Raw genomic sequence first — 18,337 nt, 5'->3', positions numbered from 1 at the left:
ACAAAAAGCAAAGTGGACAAAAACATGATCAGTAAGCAAAAGCACAACCAATAGGGTTGGAAAGCAAAGAGCTACGCCCAAAGTATCTTTGCAAGTGAATCAAAGAAAAGAAAGGCAAAGTAGACAGGAAAAACAGGGTGCCACCTAGCCACAGCTTCAAAACTAAGTAAAATGGACTCTGGATATGTAAATCAATTAATATGTAAGATAAGTATATGTATCCAAGATAAAGAAACAACCAGGCAATGAAGAAATATGTGACCGAATTGAAACATACAATACAACAGGCTTGTTTTAAACTTGAAAATGTGTAGCAGTGATTTGTAGCAACTACATAATTGCTCTCTTTAGCATGTTTGCTGCTAAGAAAAAAGAGGGCCACTGATTTGTAGCTGCTAAGTGATTGACTTTTTGGAGCATTTGAAGCTGGTGACAGCATAACCAGCATTAGTGTATACTCATGTATCCAATGCAGATGCTGATAGCCATGACACACCAGAGATTAGATTTGTTGCAATATAAACATTGTGGTCAGTTCCAATACATTAGACATTATGTATCTAACTAGAATTCATGAAGTAATAAAGATAGATTCATTTGTAGCTGCTACAAATCTCTTATACAAAGTTTCTAGTGTGACAAAGCCCCAAGATGAGAGAAGATGAACAGCATGCAGTGTAGAAAGTAAAGCAGAAATCTTTAGCAAAGTTTAGACAACATGCCTGAGGGGAAAGACACATAACAGAGTTGTTAACAGTTAGATATATGTCAGGGGGAGATTTGGAATTTAAAGGGGTGGGGGAGATGGTAAGTTCAGTTTTATCCAGGTTGAGTTTCAGGAATATGTCAGACATCCATGATGATTACCGTAGATGGCTGACAGGCAGCATGAGACCTTATCCAGGACTGAGGGAGACAAGTCAGGGGTGGACAGATAGATTTGAGTGTTATCAGCATACAGATGGTACTGTAAGCCAAAGGAGGATATTGAGACTACCGAGAGAGGAGGTGTACAGAGAAAAGAGAACCGGTCCAAGGACTGACCCTTAGGGAACACCAACAGAGAGGAGAGTGGGAGAGGAGGACCATTGAAAGAAACTTGAAAGGAGCGGACAGACAGATAGGAAGCAAACCAAGCAGTGCCATTGAAACCAATGGAGTGCAAAATTTGTATTAGAAGGGGTTGATCAACAGTGTCAAAAGCAAAGGAAAGATCATGGAGATGGAGCAGGTAAAAGTTGCCTTCAGACTTAGCTCTGATGAGGTTATTGGCTACTTTAGTAAGGGCTGTTTCAGTGGAGTGGGCAGCTCTAAAACCAGACTGGAGAGGGTCAAAGAGGGAGTTGTTGTTCAGGTAATCTGTGAGACTTTTGTAGACAAGGCGCTCAAGAGGTTTGGAAACATATGGGAGAAGGGAGACAGGACGGTAACTAGAAAGTAAGGAGGGGTAAAACAAGGGTTTCTTCAGAATAGGGAGAATAATGGCATGTATGAAAGCGGAGGGGTAGATACCAGTAGAAAGGGAGAGGATGAATAGTTTGGTTAGGGCAGGGGCCAGGGTGGAGGAATGGGCACGGAGTAGATCAGAGGGAATTGGGTCAAGCGGACAGGTAGTGGATGGAGATGATGAGAGAAGAGAAGAAACTTCATCCACAGTAACAGGTTAGTGGATAGATAGCAAGTGATGATTTACAGGCGGAAGGGGTGCATATGGTTGGAGTAGCATGGTGAGCCGAGACATCATGTCTGATTTTATCTCTGAAGTGGCAATGTCTTAAGGTGCGTACACACTTCCAATTTTTATCGTTCCAATCGAACGACGAACGATCGATTGGGCGAAAAATCGTTCGTAAAAAAGTAACCAACGACGCCGACGCACGAGGAAAGTCGCTGGAAACGAACGACCGGACCGACGGATCGGATTGGACGACGATCGTTGAACATCGTTCGTGTGTACGGTCGTTCGTTGATCGTCCATGTTCAGAGCATGCGTGATGAACGAACGTCCGTTCACTTTACTGTCGTGCACATAGTTCCTCTGTCGCTCAAACGATCGTATCTATTGTGTGTACAATATCTACGAACGATCGTGTCGTTAACTCTATGTGCAGGATCGGTGCTATACGATCGTTCATATATATCGTGCATGAACGTTCGTCGTTCGTTTTCCAACGATAATAATTGGAAGTGTGTATGTAGCTTTAGACAGAGAAAGTAGTAGTGGGGGGGGGGGCAGGTGTGGGGTTTAGGTGGGAGTCAATTTTGAGAAATGGTTGTGTGGGTTGGAAGCTTGAGAGGAAATGACAGTAGAGAAATAAGTTTGTTTGGTGACAGAGTTCAGTGTTAAAGTGCTGTAGTCTGGCTTTGTAGTCAGTGCAGTTAACGCAGAGGCCAGATTTCCTCCACTTGGGCTCAGCAGCATGAACAGTCTTTTGTAGCTGTTTAGTGTGGGATGCATACAAAATAACACTTCCTTATTTGAGGTCTTCTAAAGACCTACAAACAATATTCAACATGTTTTGCAGCTTTGCCTGCAACTTTGCTTGTTTTTTGTTTTTTTTGTTTTTTTAAATCAAAGTTTACACTTACAAAGAAGCATGGCATAATAAAAACAGGCACACAAGCTGAAATCTGGTCACACCACACAGTAAATAAAAGGTAAATTTTCAGGAATGACCACTACAGAAACTACAAACTGGCTAGCATTGGAGCAGACATTTGCTAAGACAGTGGGAACACAAAGTTAATGCTGGGACTGGAGGTAGTCTACATTTATGGCTGGTATAAACAGAGCTGATTTTTTCATTCATATCAACTTCTGATTCAATAATCCATCAGATCTGAAGTCAATCTGAAGTAAAATGTATTTTTGAGCAATCATTACCAACTAATTTCTGCACCCGGATCAACTGAAGTAACCAGATGTGCTGGAAAAGTTTGTATTAGAAAATACTTGATTATATGTTGTGTAATGTCACTTTTGTTTTGTTTGTTTTTTTTGTTTTATTTTTGTTTGCAGCAAAAGACAACAACTGTCAGCTATACAAGCAAATGTACAAGAAAAAAGAAATGTGCCTATTGCAACCATGGTGCATAGTACTTGCATTTTGTACAGTAGATATAGCAAACTCTCTTTACAAGCTGGCTTTGTCCCTTACTTCAATATAAAAAAATTAACATTACAGCACATAATAACGTAAAATACTATATAACTGTGAAAAATGTTTATGGACTTTGGACCTATCAATCACCAATAGGAAATCAGCCTGATCAGTCAGTCAACCACAAAGTATGAGGTGGATCTGCTCATGTGTACAATCCCTTTTAAGGGAAGTCAGTGCATCACCAATTACCTTCCAATAAAGTGCTTACCTTGATAGCCCAATACTAGGCATATTATGTGATTTTCTCTTATGTTATTTTGGATTGATATCATGTTCAATTTAAATCAATCATTGCAATTGACTATAAGTATTCAATGTACCATTCACTTGTTTGATATTTAACTGCTTCTACAATTGTTTTCACCATTAAATATCTAATTAAAATTAAAGTAGTTTTGTTAATTGATTGGCAAAAAAACACCTTGCTGATCAATTTTTAGAAAGAGATTTTGTGATATATACCGGTATATATATATATATATATATATATATATATATATATATATACATATGATATAGAGTGGATATAAAAAGGGCTTTAGTTTTTAAGTTTTGTTCCAAATGTACCTTTTGGGATTGTGGCCAAAAAGTTCAACCTTGACGAAAACACATCTTTTCCCACATGCTTTTGCGGGACTTCATGCATTTTTTGCAAATCTTAGATGTGCATGCATGCTTTCTTAGTTCTTAGTAAGACAAGGCTTCTGCATCACCAAGAGAACACCATCCCTACTGTGAAGCACGGTGGTGGCAGTATCATGCTTTGGGGTTGCTTCTCTTTAGCTAGAACTGGGTCAAGGTGGAGGGAATTAGGAACAGTTCCAAATACCAGTTATTTTTGCCCAAAACCTTGTGGCCTGCTGGAAAGCTGAAGATTAATATTGCCTTTCAGCATGACAATGACCAAGCTTACATCCAAATCAACAAAAGAACAGCTTCACCAGAAGAAAATTTAAGTTTTGAAATGGTTCAGCCATAGCCCAGACCTAAATCCAATAGACAATCTGTGGGGTGACCTGAAGAGGGCTGTGCACAAGAGATGCCCCCACAATCTGACAGATTTAGAATGCTTTTGCAAGAAAGAATAGGCAAATATTGCCAAGATGTGCCACTCAGATAGAATCTTATCCAAGAAGACTGAGTGCTGGAATTATATCAAAAGATGATCCAACAAAGTATTAGATTATAGGTGAGCAAATTTATGTAACCGACTTATTGTATGTGTTTTATTACTTATATTCTATACTATGCAATATTTCTAGGGGTTAGAAGATCAATAATTACATGAATGGATTTGGGCTCACAAGTAAGGCGTTGTCAGCGGTACTCCAAACTTATTAAATGCTTTATTCACCCCATCACAGGTGAAAACAATAAACTGGTACAATACAAAGAGCTAAAAATATAATAAAAATGTCAGGAAATCCCCCTGAGCACAGTGAGGAGGATTTATTAATCTGCAGATATTGCAGCAATAGTAATGGTTTATGTGATGTAAACATAAAACTTTGCTTTTATTCTGGATATTATAAAGCTTTGTTTTTAGTTTGGATAATATAAAATAAAACTTTGCTTTTGTTTTGGATATTATAAAAAAATCTTTGCTTTTGTTTTGAATAATATAAAATAAATATTTGCTTTTGTTTTGAATAATATAAAATAATTCTTTGCTTTTGTTTTGTATATTATAAAATAAATCTTTGCTTTTGTTTTGAATAATATAAAATAAAACTTTGCTTTTGTTTGTATTTTCTCCTCCTGTTTTTCCTTTTTCCTTGCAAGCAGAATGTCTGTCCCATTAGTAACAATCACCTGACATTTTGACAACACAAAGTTTAGTTTTTTCCCCAGGACTGGGTGACAATATGAAGGGAGAATACCCCTGTTGGTAAATGCAGACACTCCGGAGCTGGGACTTATCCTCATTACTCGGAGCCCTGAATTACATTGCACACCCAGGAGCCGTCCCCCTGTGTGAGGCGCCAAGTTCCCGGGAAGCAGCGGGCAGGAAGCGCGGTGTGCGGAGGTTTGGTCTACACGGCGATCCGTAGCTGCTCATTGTGCTGGGCGCAGAGTGCGGTGCTGGGCACGGACAATGGCACAGAACGTTCAGAATGTAACGCTGGCACTGACCCTGCCGATCAGCTGCCACATCTGTCTGGGCAAGGTAAGAGCGTGCTGTGCGGCATGGAGGGGGCTGCTTGTGTACTTCCCTACAGCTATGTGAGCGCTCCATGGCACCCCCCTCATCACATCCCCATAGAGAGGTGACCGGGGCACTGTGCATCTGCTGGGCTCACCTGGAGGAATGCCAGGCTGTACAGTGCAGGAACTGGGCACAAGTGGCATAAATCTGGCTGTATACCATCATAGGGGGTAGACATGGGGGAGCTAAGGTTACTTATATACCAATATAATATTATTGGGGCTCACAAGTTTGTGCCCATGGTGGGTTGCCCTGTCTCTTCCCAGGTGTGAGGTTATCCTTTGTTATGGCCTGATTATAATTCTTCTCTTACCCCAGTGTCCATGGTGGGTGCTTCTGTCTCCCCCAAATCCCAGGAGTGAGGTTATACCTGCTGGGTTATAATGCAATACCAGTCCAGCCCTGGCACTGCCCTGTGTAGTGTCCATGATGGGTACTCCTGTCCCATCCCAGCCCTAAGTGTGAGGTTAGATCTGAATGATTAAAATATGGTTATTGTCTTCTACCTCCCAGTACAGTGCCTTAAGTGTGAGATTATAATTATTTTATATTCTTCTGTCCCATCTCTGTGCATTAGTATGGTGCCCATGGTGGGTGCTTATCCCTGGTCCTAGAGAGGTGTGATGTTATATTATTGTTATATTCTCCTGTCCCAGCTCTGCCCATCAGTTTGTTATATTCTCCTGTCCCAGCTCTGCCCATCAGTATGGTGCCCATGGTGGGTGCTTATCCCTGGTCCTAGAGAGAAATGTGAGGTTATACCTAATTGCTTGTAATATGACCACATTTTTCAGGTGGGCAATTAAAGAATATGCCCAGGCCAATATAATACATATATATATATATATATATATATATATATATAAACAGTAAATCATAAATCAAGTAAACTTTGCTGCCAATGACAAGATGAGGCAATAGAAATGCATAAGAGCGGTAGGACTGTTCTTGAATAATTTTCGGTTGTTCTCTAAAGTGGATTTTGTTTGTTTACATTTTCACATGAAGCATTAGAGTATGTATGTGGTCTGAGCTGATGATTTAACATTGGCTTTATCCCAAATATTTATTTTAACCAATCAGCTTGAGTCCTTATAGTCAGGGCCGTCATTTGTAACTTTCCAGGTTTTTGTTGTCACAACGGGGAATGATGATCTGGTGTCACAACTCCTTATTTACTGTCATGGTAGGAGTGGTGCCCAGTGCCATGTTAGGGTAAAGAAATGATACCAAGAATGCAATGTGAACATTATATTGGGTCAAGCACTGATTTGGATCACACCACACTAGTTGGGAGGGCTAGCCTGGTCTGTGAAGGTCTTTGTTTGCTATATTAACCCAAAACCTTGATAAGTATGGTCAGACTTTCTTTTAAAGGTGTGACTGCAGACAAAATGTAGACTCAGCCTAATGTGCATTTACACTGCTTTTTAGATTTTGGATTTTGTTCCTTGCTGTCACTTGGCAAGGTCTTCACCCAACAACAGAACCCACCCTTGGCTGCATTGGAGGGACAAATTCACAACCCTGACATATACTAGCCCAATAATGGTTAGTGTCAGAGAGAAGGAGAAACTGTGCATTCAAGTAGAATTATGGTCTCCAAATAAAAAAATGTGCTTCAGCACTTAACTAATAGTAATTATTAGCTTGATTCAAGTACAGCCTACCTCTTAATTAGCCTGTGGCCACATCCCAAAGTTATAACCACAAAGAAAGGAGAACCTGGGGGTTAGCTCAGTAAGGGGACTTTTAGGGCCAACATTCCTTAACTCAACAAATTTGTTTAAAAAAATATATATATAACTTTATTGGATTAAAAATAAAAACATTTACAATAAAACATATTTCAAACGTGCAACATATAGGAACAAGATATTCCTGCCTGGGCTACCAACCCAAAGGGCATACCCCATGTAAATGTTTTTATAATAAATCCAAAAAAGTTATTTATTTTTTTATACAAATATGTTGAGATAAGAAATGTTGGCCCTAAAAGTCCCCTTCCTGAGCTAACCCCCAGGTTCTCCTTTCTTTGTAATAGTACATTAGCATTTACAGTTTTGTCATAGCCCTTCCTGAACATTCACACGAATACCTGCCTGCCTACTCTTGTATAGAGTGTCTACTTAAACCACCACCAATCAATGGGTTAGAAATTCTTGCAAGGGTTGTGGCTATCATTTAACATTGTCACCTCCTGTAACTTGTCAATCAACACTTGGCCACACCCAGTCCTGCTCACTGCTTTCTTGATGCAGCATAGCCTCTGATGCTGAAACCCCCCACTGGGAGCTGCAGTGTCTGGGAGGGCAGCTTGAGAGACACAAGGATTTGGTACAGTCAGGAAAAAAAGTTTGTTATTTACGTGCTTGCAAATGCAAAGAGGGCCAAATGTCTTGCAGACTTAATATGTTTCCAGTGACAATGATGCAAAACTGGGAAGACATAGTATTTGGTAACTTCAATCCGGGTTGTAGCTCATCCTTACTTTTATGACATCAATGTACTATGTAATGTGAACTAGGCCTTTTATGTATCCCCTTTTTTTACCTATGTTTGCAGGTCCGACAGCCTGTCATTTGTGTCAACCATCATGTTTTCTGCTCGAGTTGCATTGACTTGTGGCTGAAGAACAACAACCATTGCCCAGCCTGCAGAGTGCCTATTACACCCGATAATCCCTGCAAAGATATCATCGGTACCGTGAACAGTTTTATGTCTCTCCAGGTGTCAATCAGGATAGTTGCAATTTAAAATAGATTGTCACAACTCCCTAGAATTGGTATAGTTTCAGAAAAAATGGAATCTATAGAAGTTTTATGTCTGTACAAAATACAGTTTTAAATACTTGTCATCCAAATATGAAATCGGCTGATCCTGCCAGTACATCAAACTAATATAACTTCCTGTGATGATTCAACACTTATGAATTCAAAGCAGAGTTGTATGTGTAGGCAAAAATAAATGCTGCTGGGTTTGGCTTTGAGAATTGTTACTTCTTATCCCATAACTTGTCAATCAGCACCTACACACACTTTGTTCCACCCACCCACTATTTTCTGTGTTGACAGCGCTGCCTCTGTTACTGAAATCTTCCCACTGGGAGCTGCAGTGGCTGGAAGGGGAGAGTGTGAGACTCAAATTTCCACCAACTAGGGAGTCATAGGATTTTTTTTTTTTTACCTTATACAATGAGTCCTATACAATGAAATATGTTGTATGTGTACTGTGACATGTCATAATGCATTGCATCCAGAGATTTTTGCACTTCGGCACATATATTTTCCGTGCATGCAATTGGATAGTCTGCTTTCTTGCCAGCACCCCTCACTGCACACTTATTAGGCTCCCTGGAAGGTGGAGGTCCCAAAGTAATGCTGGTTGCTCTTGGCATTTTATTTAAAGTAAGGGGGGCATTTGCTGTCAGAGTAGACTAACTTTAAACTGCATAGACGATGTGCTTTATTTATATATGCTGTGGAGCATTCATAACCTGCTGTGTAAGAATGCAGCAAGCACCAAAGCTTTTTTTGTACACCAACATCCCAACACTTGTGCTGTGAATTGGCACGTATATTATCTCTGACATCTTTTCTAAGGTCTGCTTTGTTTTATAAATGTTTTCTTTTATAGGTGGGATAAGTGAGAATGAAAATATTCCCAGTCATTCAATGCGGAAACATCTCCGAAAAACTAGACTCGAGCTTCTTCAAAAAGACTACGAGGTAAAAGGATTTACTTGTACCTGTAAGGGTGGCATATTCAGCATCTGACATGTTTTATATCATTGTTGCAATTACTTTAGGGCTTTTTTTTAAATAAGGCAGTGAGTTTGACATTCACTGCAGGTGGATCTTCCAGATCCATGTGTTTTAAATGATGCCGATTATTTAACAATCAGTGAATGTTTGGAGAAAGTCATTTACTGCTTAATGAATATGCTACCTTGTGTCTTTTGAAAGTTCTTTACAAGGACAAATCCGGGGCAAATACCTGGCCTTTTTTTTACATTTTTATTTTTTTCTGCATTATGTTTGTACATTGGTGCCTCAAAAAATCAAAAATGCAATAAATGTCCCATCAAGATTCCACAGGATCTGCATGTGGATTGGGCTGTGTAGAAAAATAGCATATGCCATCTACCTTGCATTTTAAAGTTTCCTTGCCAGTAGAAAAAAAAACAAAATTCTAAAAACATGAAAGTTCAAGAGCTTAATACTTACCTGTCTGAGAGGTGCGGGTTTTTACTTCACTTTCTACTGGCATTTGATATGATGTTCAGCGTCCAGTGTTTCCACACTTCTGGGTGTATCCTCTAACCCCAGCTATGCTCTAGGTGCCATCTGCTGCCTCAAACTGATGAAACTCAAAAATATTATTTCTGCACTGACTCACTAAACTGCCACAATAAATCAGCAGGGTAGCAACCAAGTGGTAAATGTAGAAGCAGGTCACATATGCTGAAGAGGTAAGAACTAGTGTTGGTGTTCGTAAATTAATTTATTGAGTGTTTATTTAACCAATTTTTTTTTACAGGTTATCCTACAATGACATGATATCTCCTACTCTGTAACACACTTTCCGGCACAGTAAAATTGATACATTTGTTACATTTTTCTTATATCCACTGCAAGAAGAATGTAACAAATGTATCATATTACTGTGCGTGTTACAGTAAAAGATACTTGCCTGGCATTTTTAATAATGATTGCAGCAGAGTCTGCAATCATTGAGAAAAGTCTGCGATCCCCGGGGCACTACAGGTTAATTAACCTGTAGTGTCCCGGGGATCGTAGTTGAACTGCAGGGTTCATCTGCAGTTCAGTTCCCACAGTCACATGACCGTCATATCTAGCGCCCTGTGTTCTTGGATAGAGAAACTCTATCCAAGAACACATACAACTAGTAAAGGGCTGCAAGGAAAGTCAGTCCAAAGCCAAAACATTTTATATGCATATATTCTCTGGGTTATAACTGAGTGAATCTGGATGATCTGCAAGGCAGCAAGGTAATTATTATTTGCAGGATGAAAGTCGGCAGTGGCAGCCTTCATATCTTATGAAAAGTTCAGGCTGAGTGGGTTTTATTAGAACCTGATATATGGCCTATGTGTGACAGAAGGTCTGGACCACTTTAACTTATAAAATAGCCCAATATATTGTGTGTTTTTTTTTTTAGGATGAAATTGAATCACTAACAAGAGAGATAGAAGAATTAAGAAGAACAAATCTTACATTAGAAGAAAGACTTAATACATTCTCTGATCCTGTCACAGAGTCCTCATCCTGTAATTGTGGAAACACCCAAGCAGAGGAGAGGAGCAATATTTGTAATAAACTGATAGAAGACTGGAACAGGAAGCTTGAAATGATAAATGCTGCAAATAAAAGCGTTACAGAGGACATTACCAGGTTAAAAGAAGTACGTTTACATTTTTGTTATACAATTTTTTAGCTTGACAAACATATAATGAATATAGCGTATGTATGAAGTTGTTTTATATAATATACAGATTACAGGTTTCATGTTTCAGCACAGCTCAGGTATTCTATAGGGAAAATATACACTTTACCTGATTATAGAGTAAAACCCAACTTTTAGTTCTGCAGTGTGGAAAGGTAGATTCTCAGATTACAATGGCTATGCCGCTTCCTGTCACATAACAGGTGTTTGCATTACTAGGAATTCATAATACATTTTACCAGTGGGGACAGCAACATAGAAAGGAAAAGTTAAAGGTTTTTTAATGTTACCTTTATATCCCTGTGATCTTTCTTTCCCTCATTCCTTGTCACAAAGAAAGCATGATTCTTTTAAATAAAGGTTTGACAGGTATTCAAATCTATACATAAAGCTAGACTTCAGGTAGAAATAAGATATGCATGTTATTTTGGTTGTGTTTACATTAATAATTTAAGTACTTGTACTCCGACTGGGGGTCTGGGAGAGCAAGCCGATAGGTGTTACTAAACTGCAGCAAAGAAACATTAGGATTACCCCTACCAGACATAGCTGTCTTGTATTTCAGAGCCTTGTTAAACTTGGAAATAAATGTACAGAAATACAAATTCTTCTGCAGGTAAACAGCTCTCTCTTACCTATCTCATCTGTAATTAGCAGCTCATCTTGCTTAGAGTTCATCTTTAAGCTAATGCACCTTCTATAAAGATAAAAACCTTTTAAGATGTTCCTGGGGACAATCATTTTCACACAATTTACAATGAAAACCCAGTTTAAGATTGTGCTTCCACTTCTTTAAAGAACAATTTAGAGCCAATGGCATATGCTGCCTACAATGAGCGTTGGTATATTTGTATTTTAGTTTTTTGTACTGGCCCAAAAATGCAGTGGAGGACATCAAAGTAGTCATCAGAGGTATTCCCTTAGCCCGCCTTTATTGGGAGCTAGCTGCATAATTTGTATTGCACCTTTGTATTATACTGCTTCAAAATATTGAAGGATAACAATTTTTATGCTTTTTATAAAGTGTCTTTGGTTCTGCAAAAATGCAAATAAAGCTGCTATTCTAGGTAATATTGTGTAAAACGCCATTGGAAAAAGTGTGTTACTGGCACTTTCTACCTGTTAGACTAATTTTCCTTAGGTGCCATAGAACTAACAATGCACCACTTGATATGCCAGACTGGAGAGGCTTTTAAAGTTGGGGCCTATTCACACTACACACATTTATTCTCAATGCCACCCCAACCTCTTCTTCCTGTATTTTTGTTGCAGTGTAAGTACTCTCATAAATGCACTTTTAGGGTTTACTGGTCAAATGAATAGATTTCCCTAATGCAAAGCATAATACCAATCCTGTAGTAATGCATATGGCATATGCGTGTCATCTAGTACACAGTTACAGGCCCTGAATTTGCATCTGTAGTAAACAATATTTATTTTCACTTTCTTCTGTAATACAATATTAGGATAATATATTTTGTACTTGCTTATGTCTTTAAATTGATTACTTAAGCCCACACTAAGCTTTCAAAAATGAAATCTTTTCCGCATTTCTGTTTTTCCACGACAGTAGCCAATATTCATCAGACTACATTGTTTTCTGACAGCACAAAGTCTCCCAGAAGCTAGACGTTAGTATGTAGATGTTTGAGAAATGACCCACCTGTTTTACATTTATTATGTCTTGGACCTCCATGTTTCAAATTTAATTTGTCTTGTTTTATTTAGTCGTGTGGAGCAAATGATCATATATTTTGCTGATACCTGCATATTGTGATTTTACTTGGCCAAAATATATCTAGTCATGTGAAAAACATGGAAAAGCAATTAGTACATTCCCTTAATGACTTTCTGCACTAAATGCAAAGCTTTGTTTTTCTCCCTTGATGGGAAATTTGCTTTGTGTTTAGGGAATATGAATACAAAGTGCCATTTCTGTCCCAATGTTAATTAAAAACAATGTTCTAGCAGTGGCACGATGTATCTGCACGTCTTTTCCCCTGTATGTTGCAATGCTAATGTGTTACTTTTTTTTCTTACAGGAAAATAGAAGGCTGAAAAATGAAAATGTTGAATTTGTGAGAGAAAACTTAAGGCTGAAAAATGAAGTAGAACTCCGTTCACCACAAAAGTATGCACTTTCCTGAGATATTTTCTAGATTGTTTACAAACTTAAAAAAACGATCCCTGTATGACTATATTTATATATATATATATATATATATATATATATATATATATATATATATATATATATATATATATATATTAGAGCCAGATCCCCCAATGTCCACTGCTCCAAAATTCAACCAAAAAGCACCCTGTCAGCAGATATCCATCCAGTTTGTTTAGCTGGTTAATGATGATAGACATAATTTATCTGTGAGGACGACAGGGTGTTGATATTAACACAGATTCAGGTTCTTTCATTAGTTTAAATTTTTAATGGGGATGTACCTGTATGAAACAGAATAATAGCTTACATTAGTGGAGAAACCCTACAGCAGACATTAAAACCTCCACTTAAAAAGAATACTTTTGAAAAAGGGTCAAACAATCCTGTTGGTCTGATTTTCATTTTAGAAGACACAGCCTAGGATCAGGGTTCAGTGATAAAGATTAAGGAAACATTGATGTCATTTTCTTTTATACATTGTGACTATGTATCAGAGGTCTACTATAGCTAGCTACGGTGTTTGTGGAGCTACAAATTGCTGGTGTGAGATTATTACTGGTTCCAGTGCATGACTTCATCAGGATCAAGGCAGGCGATTCTGTGGTTTGTTCCAAACATCAGTTGCTCAGCATTTGAGCCACATATCACTGTAGCATGTGTTGCCTCATGATGTATTCTCGGTAAAAGTATATAGTCATTATAGAAATATGGAAGTTGCTATCACAGACTTGTTTTGATGGCGCATGCTCTGGCGTCCTCCTCCTTCCTTTACCGCAGGGGTCGCCAAACACAGGGCTTTAGGCCAGATACGGCCTAGCCATTAGTTCGTTCCGGCCTAACGCCCCCTGGCTGATCCGGCCAATTGCCAGCTGGCAACCCATGCCTCCGGAGCAGCAGGTTGCCGGCGGATCAGCCAGGGCGCGTTAGGAACTACCCGAGCCGCCAGAGCTCCGGTGCTGCCCCCTTGCAGTTGCTCTTCTATTTACCACGGCCGGCGTTGATACTTCTGCCGCCGCGGTAAATAGGGAAAGCTCCCTGAAGGTAAATCCCTCTCCTCCGCAATGCATACGGAGGAGAGGTATATCACTTCAGGGGGGTTCCCTGGTGGTGGGCGGACCATTATGGCGGGTCCGGCCTATTGAGCTCCAACCCACCCCATAAATGATCTAGTGGCCATAAAATGTTCCGACCCGTGCTTTACCGCATGACAAGCATGTCCCAACACAGATAATTCAATGCTTGTTTGTTTCCAGTCAGTGACTTGAACCTTCAATAACAATCCAGAGTGGAAGCGTCCATATTCCTCTGTGACATCAGTCTTCAGGTATACGGTGGTTCACATATCCGTGGCTGCATTGTTTGTGTCCTGTCACCTATTTTCTTTATTCTGATATTGAAGAATTCCTCTGGCTTCATTTACTCAAGTACTCTCACTGGTTCTTTAAGATCATTTCACTAACATTAATTAAGAATGTTTTCACATTCTGATTTAATTAAAGATATTAATGACTAAGCTGTAATTAGCCTACAGATATAAATTATGCAGATTTTACTATGATTTATACACAAGGGCTTTCGGAAAAAAGGACAAAGGAAAAACTGATGGTGTTTCTGATTTATTATTTCATTGATGTGTTGCTTCAGTGGTGCTGAATAGCAGTGTAAAGCGTGAAAACCGAATCTTTTCTGTATGCACTTTATTAATACTTTCTATTCCTGTTGGCTAAAGTGTTCTCTTACCACATCCATCTAATTACAAAGAAAATGTAAATTAAACACTCTGCTCCACATTACAACAGTGGCCTAAATTTAACATTTGGAAACTTATTTTGTATAACGTAGTTTACATTTTTTTATTTAAGATGTAGATATATTTCTGGTTAATACACTTTTAATTATATTGAAGACTAAAAGCATGAAGTCCGTTTTGAAGAGCAACTCCAGTCGACAAGTAAAGCCATTCAAACTGTTGCCAACACAAAAAAAGGAGTCTTTTCAATTAAGATAACTTCCAGGCCTGTTAGTTTTTATAAAGACATTAACTTAAAGTTTTGTGCAGGTATTTGTCTTATTTTATTGATAGTTCCTCACAACCTCCCACTGCAATTTATGAAGGTCAGCTGTATAATGTCAACACATTGGCCTTCAATGGCTACCCAAGACCAAGGGCTTTTCAGAACTTATCAACAAGTTTTAGGGTGTTTGGCTCAAGGGCCTAAGGCTATGTACACAAGTGCAATCATTGTCGTGGGAAAGGATCTTTCATGATCCTTTCCAACGACTAACGACTGCACGATGCATGATCGAAAGCTGTACATACAGCACTGTTCTGCTGTATGGAGAGGGCTAGGTGGAGAACGATGGAGCGGCATCCTGCTGCGCGCTCTCTCCTTCACTTCTATTACAATAGTTCGTCGTCCATCTTCCGTGGATCCACTAGGACGATCGTTTGGACGATGGACGACGAGCACTGTACACTGAGCCGATTATCGCATGAGAACAATTGCATGTGTGTACCTAGCCTAAGTTTTGCATAGTTAGTTAGTCATTAACCAGTTGTTGTCAAAAAACTTTTCTGCTTGCAAAGTAAACATGCTTTTTTACTTTATAAATGAGGGTAAGTTTTATTCACGTTTGACTTTCCTTTTATAGAATTATTGTAACCATAACTGGCTGAGGAATCGTTTCATTATTGCTAATATTTAGGCATAAAGTGAGATTTTCTGATTCACTCGTCAGAAGGAAGTAGAGGGTATTTGTATCTTGGGAGAAATGTTCCCTCCTGGGTTCCCAAAAGCTGAACACTGATCATATCTTACTTTCTAAGATGTTTAAGCACAATTCAAGTGACATAAATAGATATTTTGTCAAAAAGTAATTGGACAAAATCTCTGCTATCCTGTTACAGCAGTTGTACAGGGTCTCTAGATGTAACAGTGCAGGCCAATAGACACCCCGGAGTGCAGGCGTTAAACCTCCTGCCCTCTGTAATCAGCCCTCAGTAACAGACCTGGGCAGATTCATTATAGTTTGATAGTCAGGGCACTTATGATATTGTTGTTCAGATATTCCAGCATAGGGTTACATTTTAAAGCATTCCAAATCAAAAATCAGTCACAAAGCATAAAATGTGGAGGTAGAAAATTGTAAAACTTTAATTTAGCTTTGATTTTGTCATGTTCTATGTGATAGAATCATACAATGTAATCACAGTCACATGGTTAATCATCCTAAATTTTTAGAGGTTGTGTTGTGAAGGTGGGACAGTCAGGTGTACAACAGTAAAGCAGTAAATGTCAATAATCCCTGTTTTTGTAAGAATATGCACTCACTGTGCTCTAAGGATAGAAGTTTGTTGTAGAATCATATTTTCTCATTAAATTATTGGGTTATGATCCCATTGTATTCCTCAATGTATATTTTTTTTACACTCACATACTGATTGTAATGCCCAGTGTTTTTTTTTTGTTTTTTTTTTTAAATGAGTCACATTTGATGTAAATAATTTTTGAACAGTTTGTATTGGACGTTATCATAGTGAAGACAGAATCTTTCTGATTAAATATTCCTGAGTATATTTTGTAAGGCTCTCTTTCTATCAGTCTTTCCAGGTTTGGGATTAAACTTTATGTATTTGTTTTGTTCTCTGCTTTCAGATTTGGACGGTTTACAGTGGCTGCGTTGCAAGCTAAAGTAGATCAGTATGAAAGAGAGATGAGCAGACTTAAGAAAGCTCTAGAGAGGAGTGATCAATACATAGAAGAACTGGAAGCACAGATTGTGCAGCTGAAAAAGCCACCAGAGGATAAGCAAATAGAAAAATCTCAGTGTGGAAATACTGCCCTCATGGAAGAACATGCTGGCAGAGCTGCAACTAGTTATGCCTGTCAAGATTTTAGCACTGCCCAAATGTTTCCAAACCACAGCAAGGATGATGGAATCTATTCTGATGACTCCAAGGGCCTTTGCCCCATTTCAGCTGGATTTAAAAAAATGCAGTCTAAAACTGTTAGCTCACCTCAGCTGAAAAATGGTTTACATGCTGCTATGTGGAATGGCGGGGAACAAAGTAGCTTGGATATTGATAGTCCCATGAAGGCCACGGTTTCAATGCCTAAAGACCTGGGTAGCCCTTCATGCTTACCTTTCAGCTCTCTACAGCTGAATACACCAGACAAGTGCAAAAGCAGCTCTGACAACAATACAAGTTTAAAAAAGCCTCTAACATACCTTAGAAGATTAGTGTTTGATGACTTACCTCAAAGGCGCCAACTTGGCAAAGTAGCTCCTTCAGGCAATGAACACAATGAAAATGAATCTAATGAAACAATACAATCTCGAGAACCATATGCAGTGTTTTCTAATATTTGCCATAATAATGAAATCCCTCAAGAAAAGAATTCTGAAGAAAAAGACAGTCAACAGTTCATAAAGCAAGGGACAAGTGCAGAAGCTCAAATTGTTAGCAGGCTACACACCAGGAGTGCAGAAGTGCACTCTGAGACTTCACATGAAAACTCTACAGATGCAAACTTGCATAATAATGATGATCCCAGTATTACAATATCTCACCTAGCAAGCCAAAAAAGTAAAGCCCACCATACAACACCAGACCTGGTCAGACATTTGTATAGTGACTCATCAGTCCATACTGGTAAATCTCCTAAAAAGACTACACTTTCTAATCACGAAAGCAGTCAACGAACATTTAGTGTGTGCAACTCACTGTCTTCTGCAACTGACAATGAACAAGCACATTCCTCAATGGCTCAGTCATCTACTGATAGGGCCATACCTTGTGTACCATTACAGTCAGATGAGCATGTCAGACTTCCGTCTGATACTGAAATGATCATCCCTCCACAACGTATTGCAGAGCCAGTATGTCCATCTTCCTCTATTTCTCAAAACGTTAGTGGGAGTCCTCCAGCAAAAAAGAAGGCTGTTGAACCCATGGAATAACAGCCCTTGAATAGGGTCATTTGCAATTGCAGTGATTCATCATTGGAGAAATATGTTTGTAAGATACCCAATGACCTCTCTTAACGTTATATTTTGATACACAATTTTGTATACTTCATTTTTTTAGCTGTAATAAATTCTTTTAAAGTTTTTACAATTCTTTTAAAGTTTATGGCACAAGAGATACAGTGATAAGCAATCACAGTACAAACACACTGGCAGTATATTCACTGAGGGTGATGGGCAAGCAGTGAAAGGGTAGCAGATTGTTAAAAACAATGGGCGGGGCAAGACACTGCAAATTTTGTTGTCTAAGTTTTTGCCATAGATATCCAGTAACCCCTAATATTGTGTCACTGTGCT

At 38.8% G+C, this 18,337-nt stretch overlaps 1 protein-coding gene across 1 annotated transcript; it reads left to right on the top strand.

Moving 5' to 3' along the window:
* The first annotated feature begins 5,210 nt into the window (after positions 1-5,210).
* Positions 5,211-18,125, top strand: OBI1 (ORC ubiquitin ligase 1). The gene is made up of 6 exons (XM_072398556.1): positions 5,211-5,331; positions 7,936-8,071; positions 9,007-9,098; positions 10,552-10,794; positions 12,879-12,967; positions 16,669-18,125. The coding sequence occupies exons 1-6, from the start codon at positions 5,260-5,262 to the stop codon at positions 17,972-17,974; spliced, it is 1,938 nt and encodes a 645-aa protein (XP_072254657.1). The 5' UTR covers positions 5,211-5,259; the 3' UTR covers positions 17,975-18,125.
* Positions 18,126-18,337: the final 212 nt, after the last annotated feature.

This window comes from Pyxicephalus adspersus, chromosome 1, assembly GCF_032062135.1.
Source record: "Pyxicephalus adspersus chromosome 1, UCB_Pads_2.0, whole genome shotgun sequence".
In the NCBI taxonomy this organism is placed as follows: Eukaryota; Metazoa; Chordata; class Amphibia; order Anura; family Pyxicephalidae; genus Pyxicephalus; species Pyxicephalus adspersus.
This window is presented reverse-complemented; position numbering and strand designations above follow the sequence as displayed.

Excerpts from the sequence above, each read along its gene's own strand:
- OBI1 (XM_072398556.1), top strand. The coding sequence starts at position 5,260 with ATGGCACAGAACGTTCAGAATGTAACGCTGGCACTGACCCTGCCGATC. Across the intron at positions 5,332-7,935 it reads GCCACATCTGTCTGGGCAAG|GTCCGACAGCCTGTCATTTG; the intron begins GTAAGAGCGTGC and ends CTATGTTTGCAG. Across the intron at positions 9,099-10,551 it reads TTCTTCAAAAAGACTACGAG|GATGAAATTGAATCACTAAC; the intron begins GTAAAAGGATTT and ends TTTTTTTTTTAG.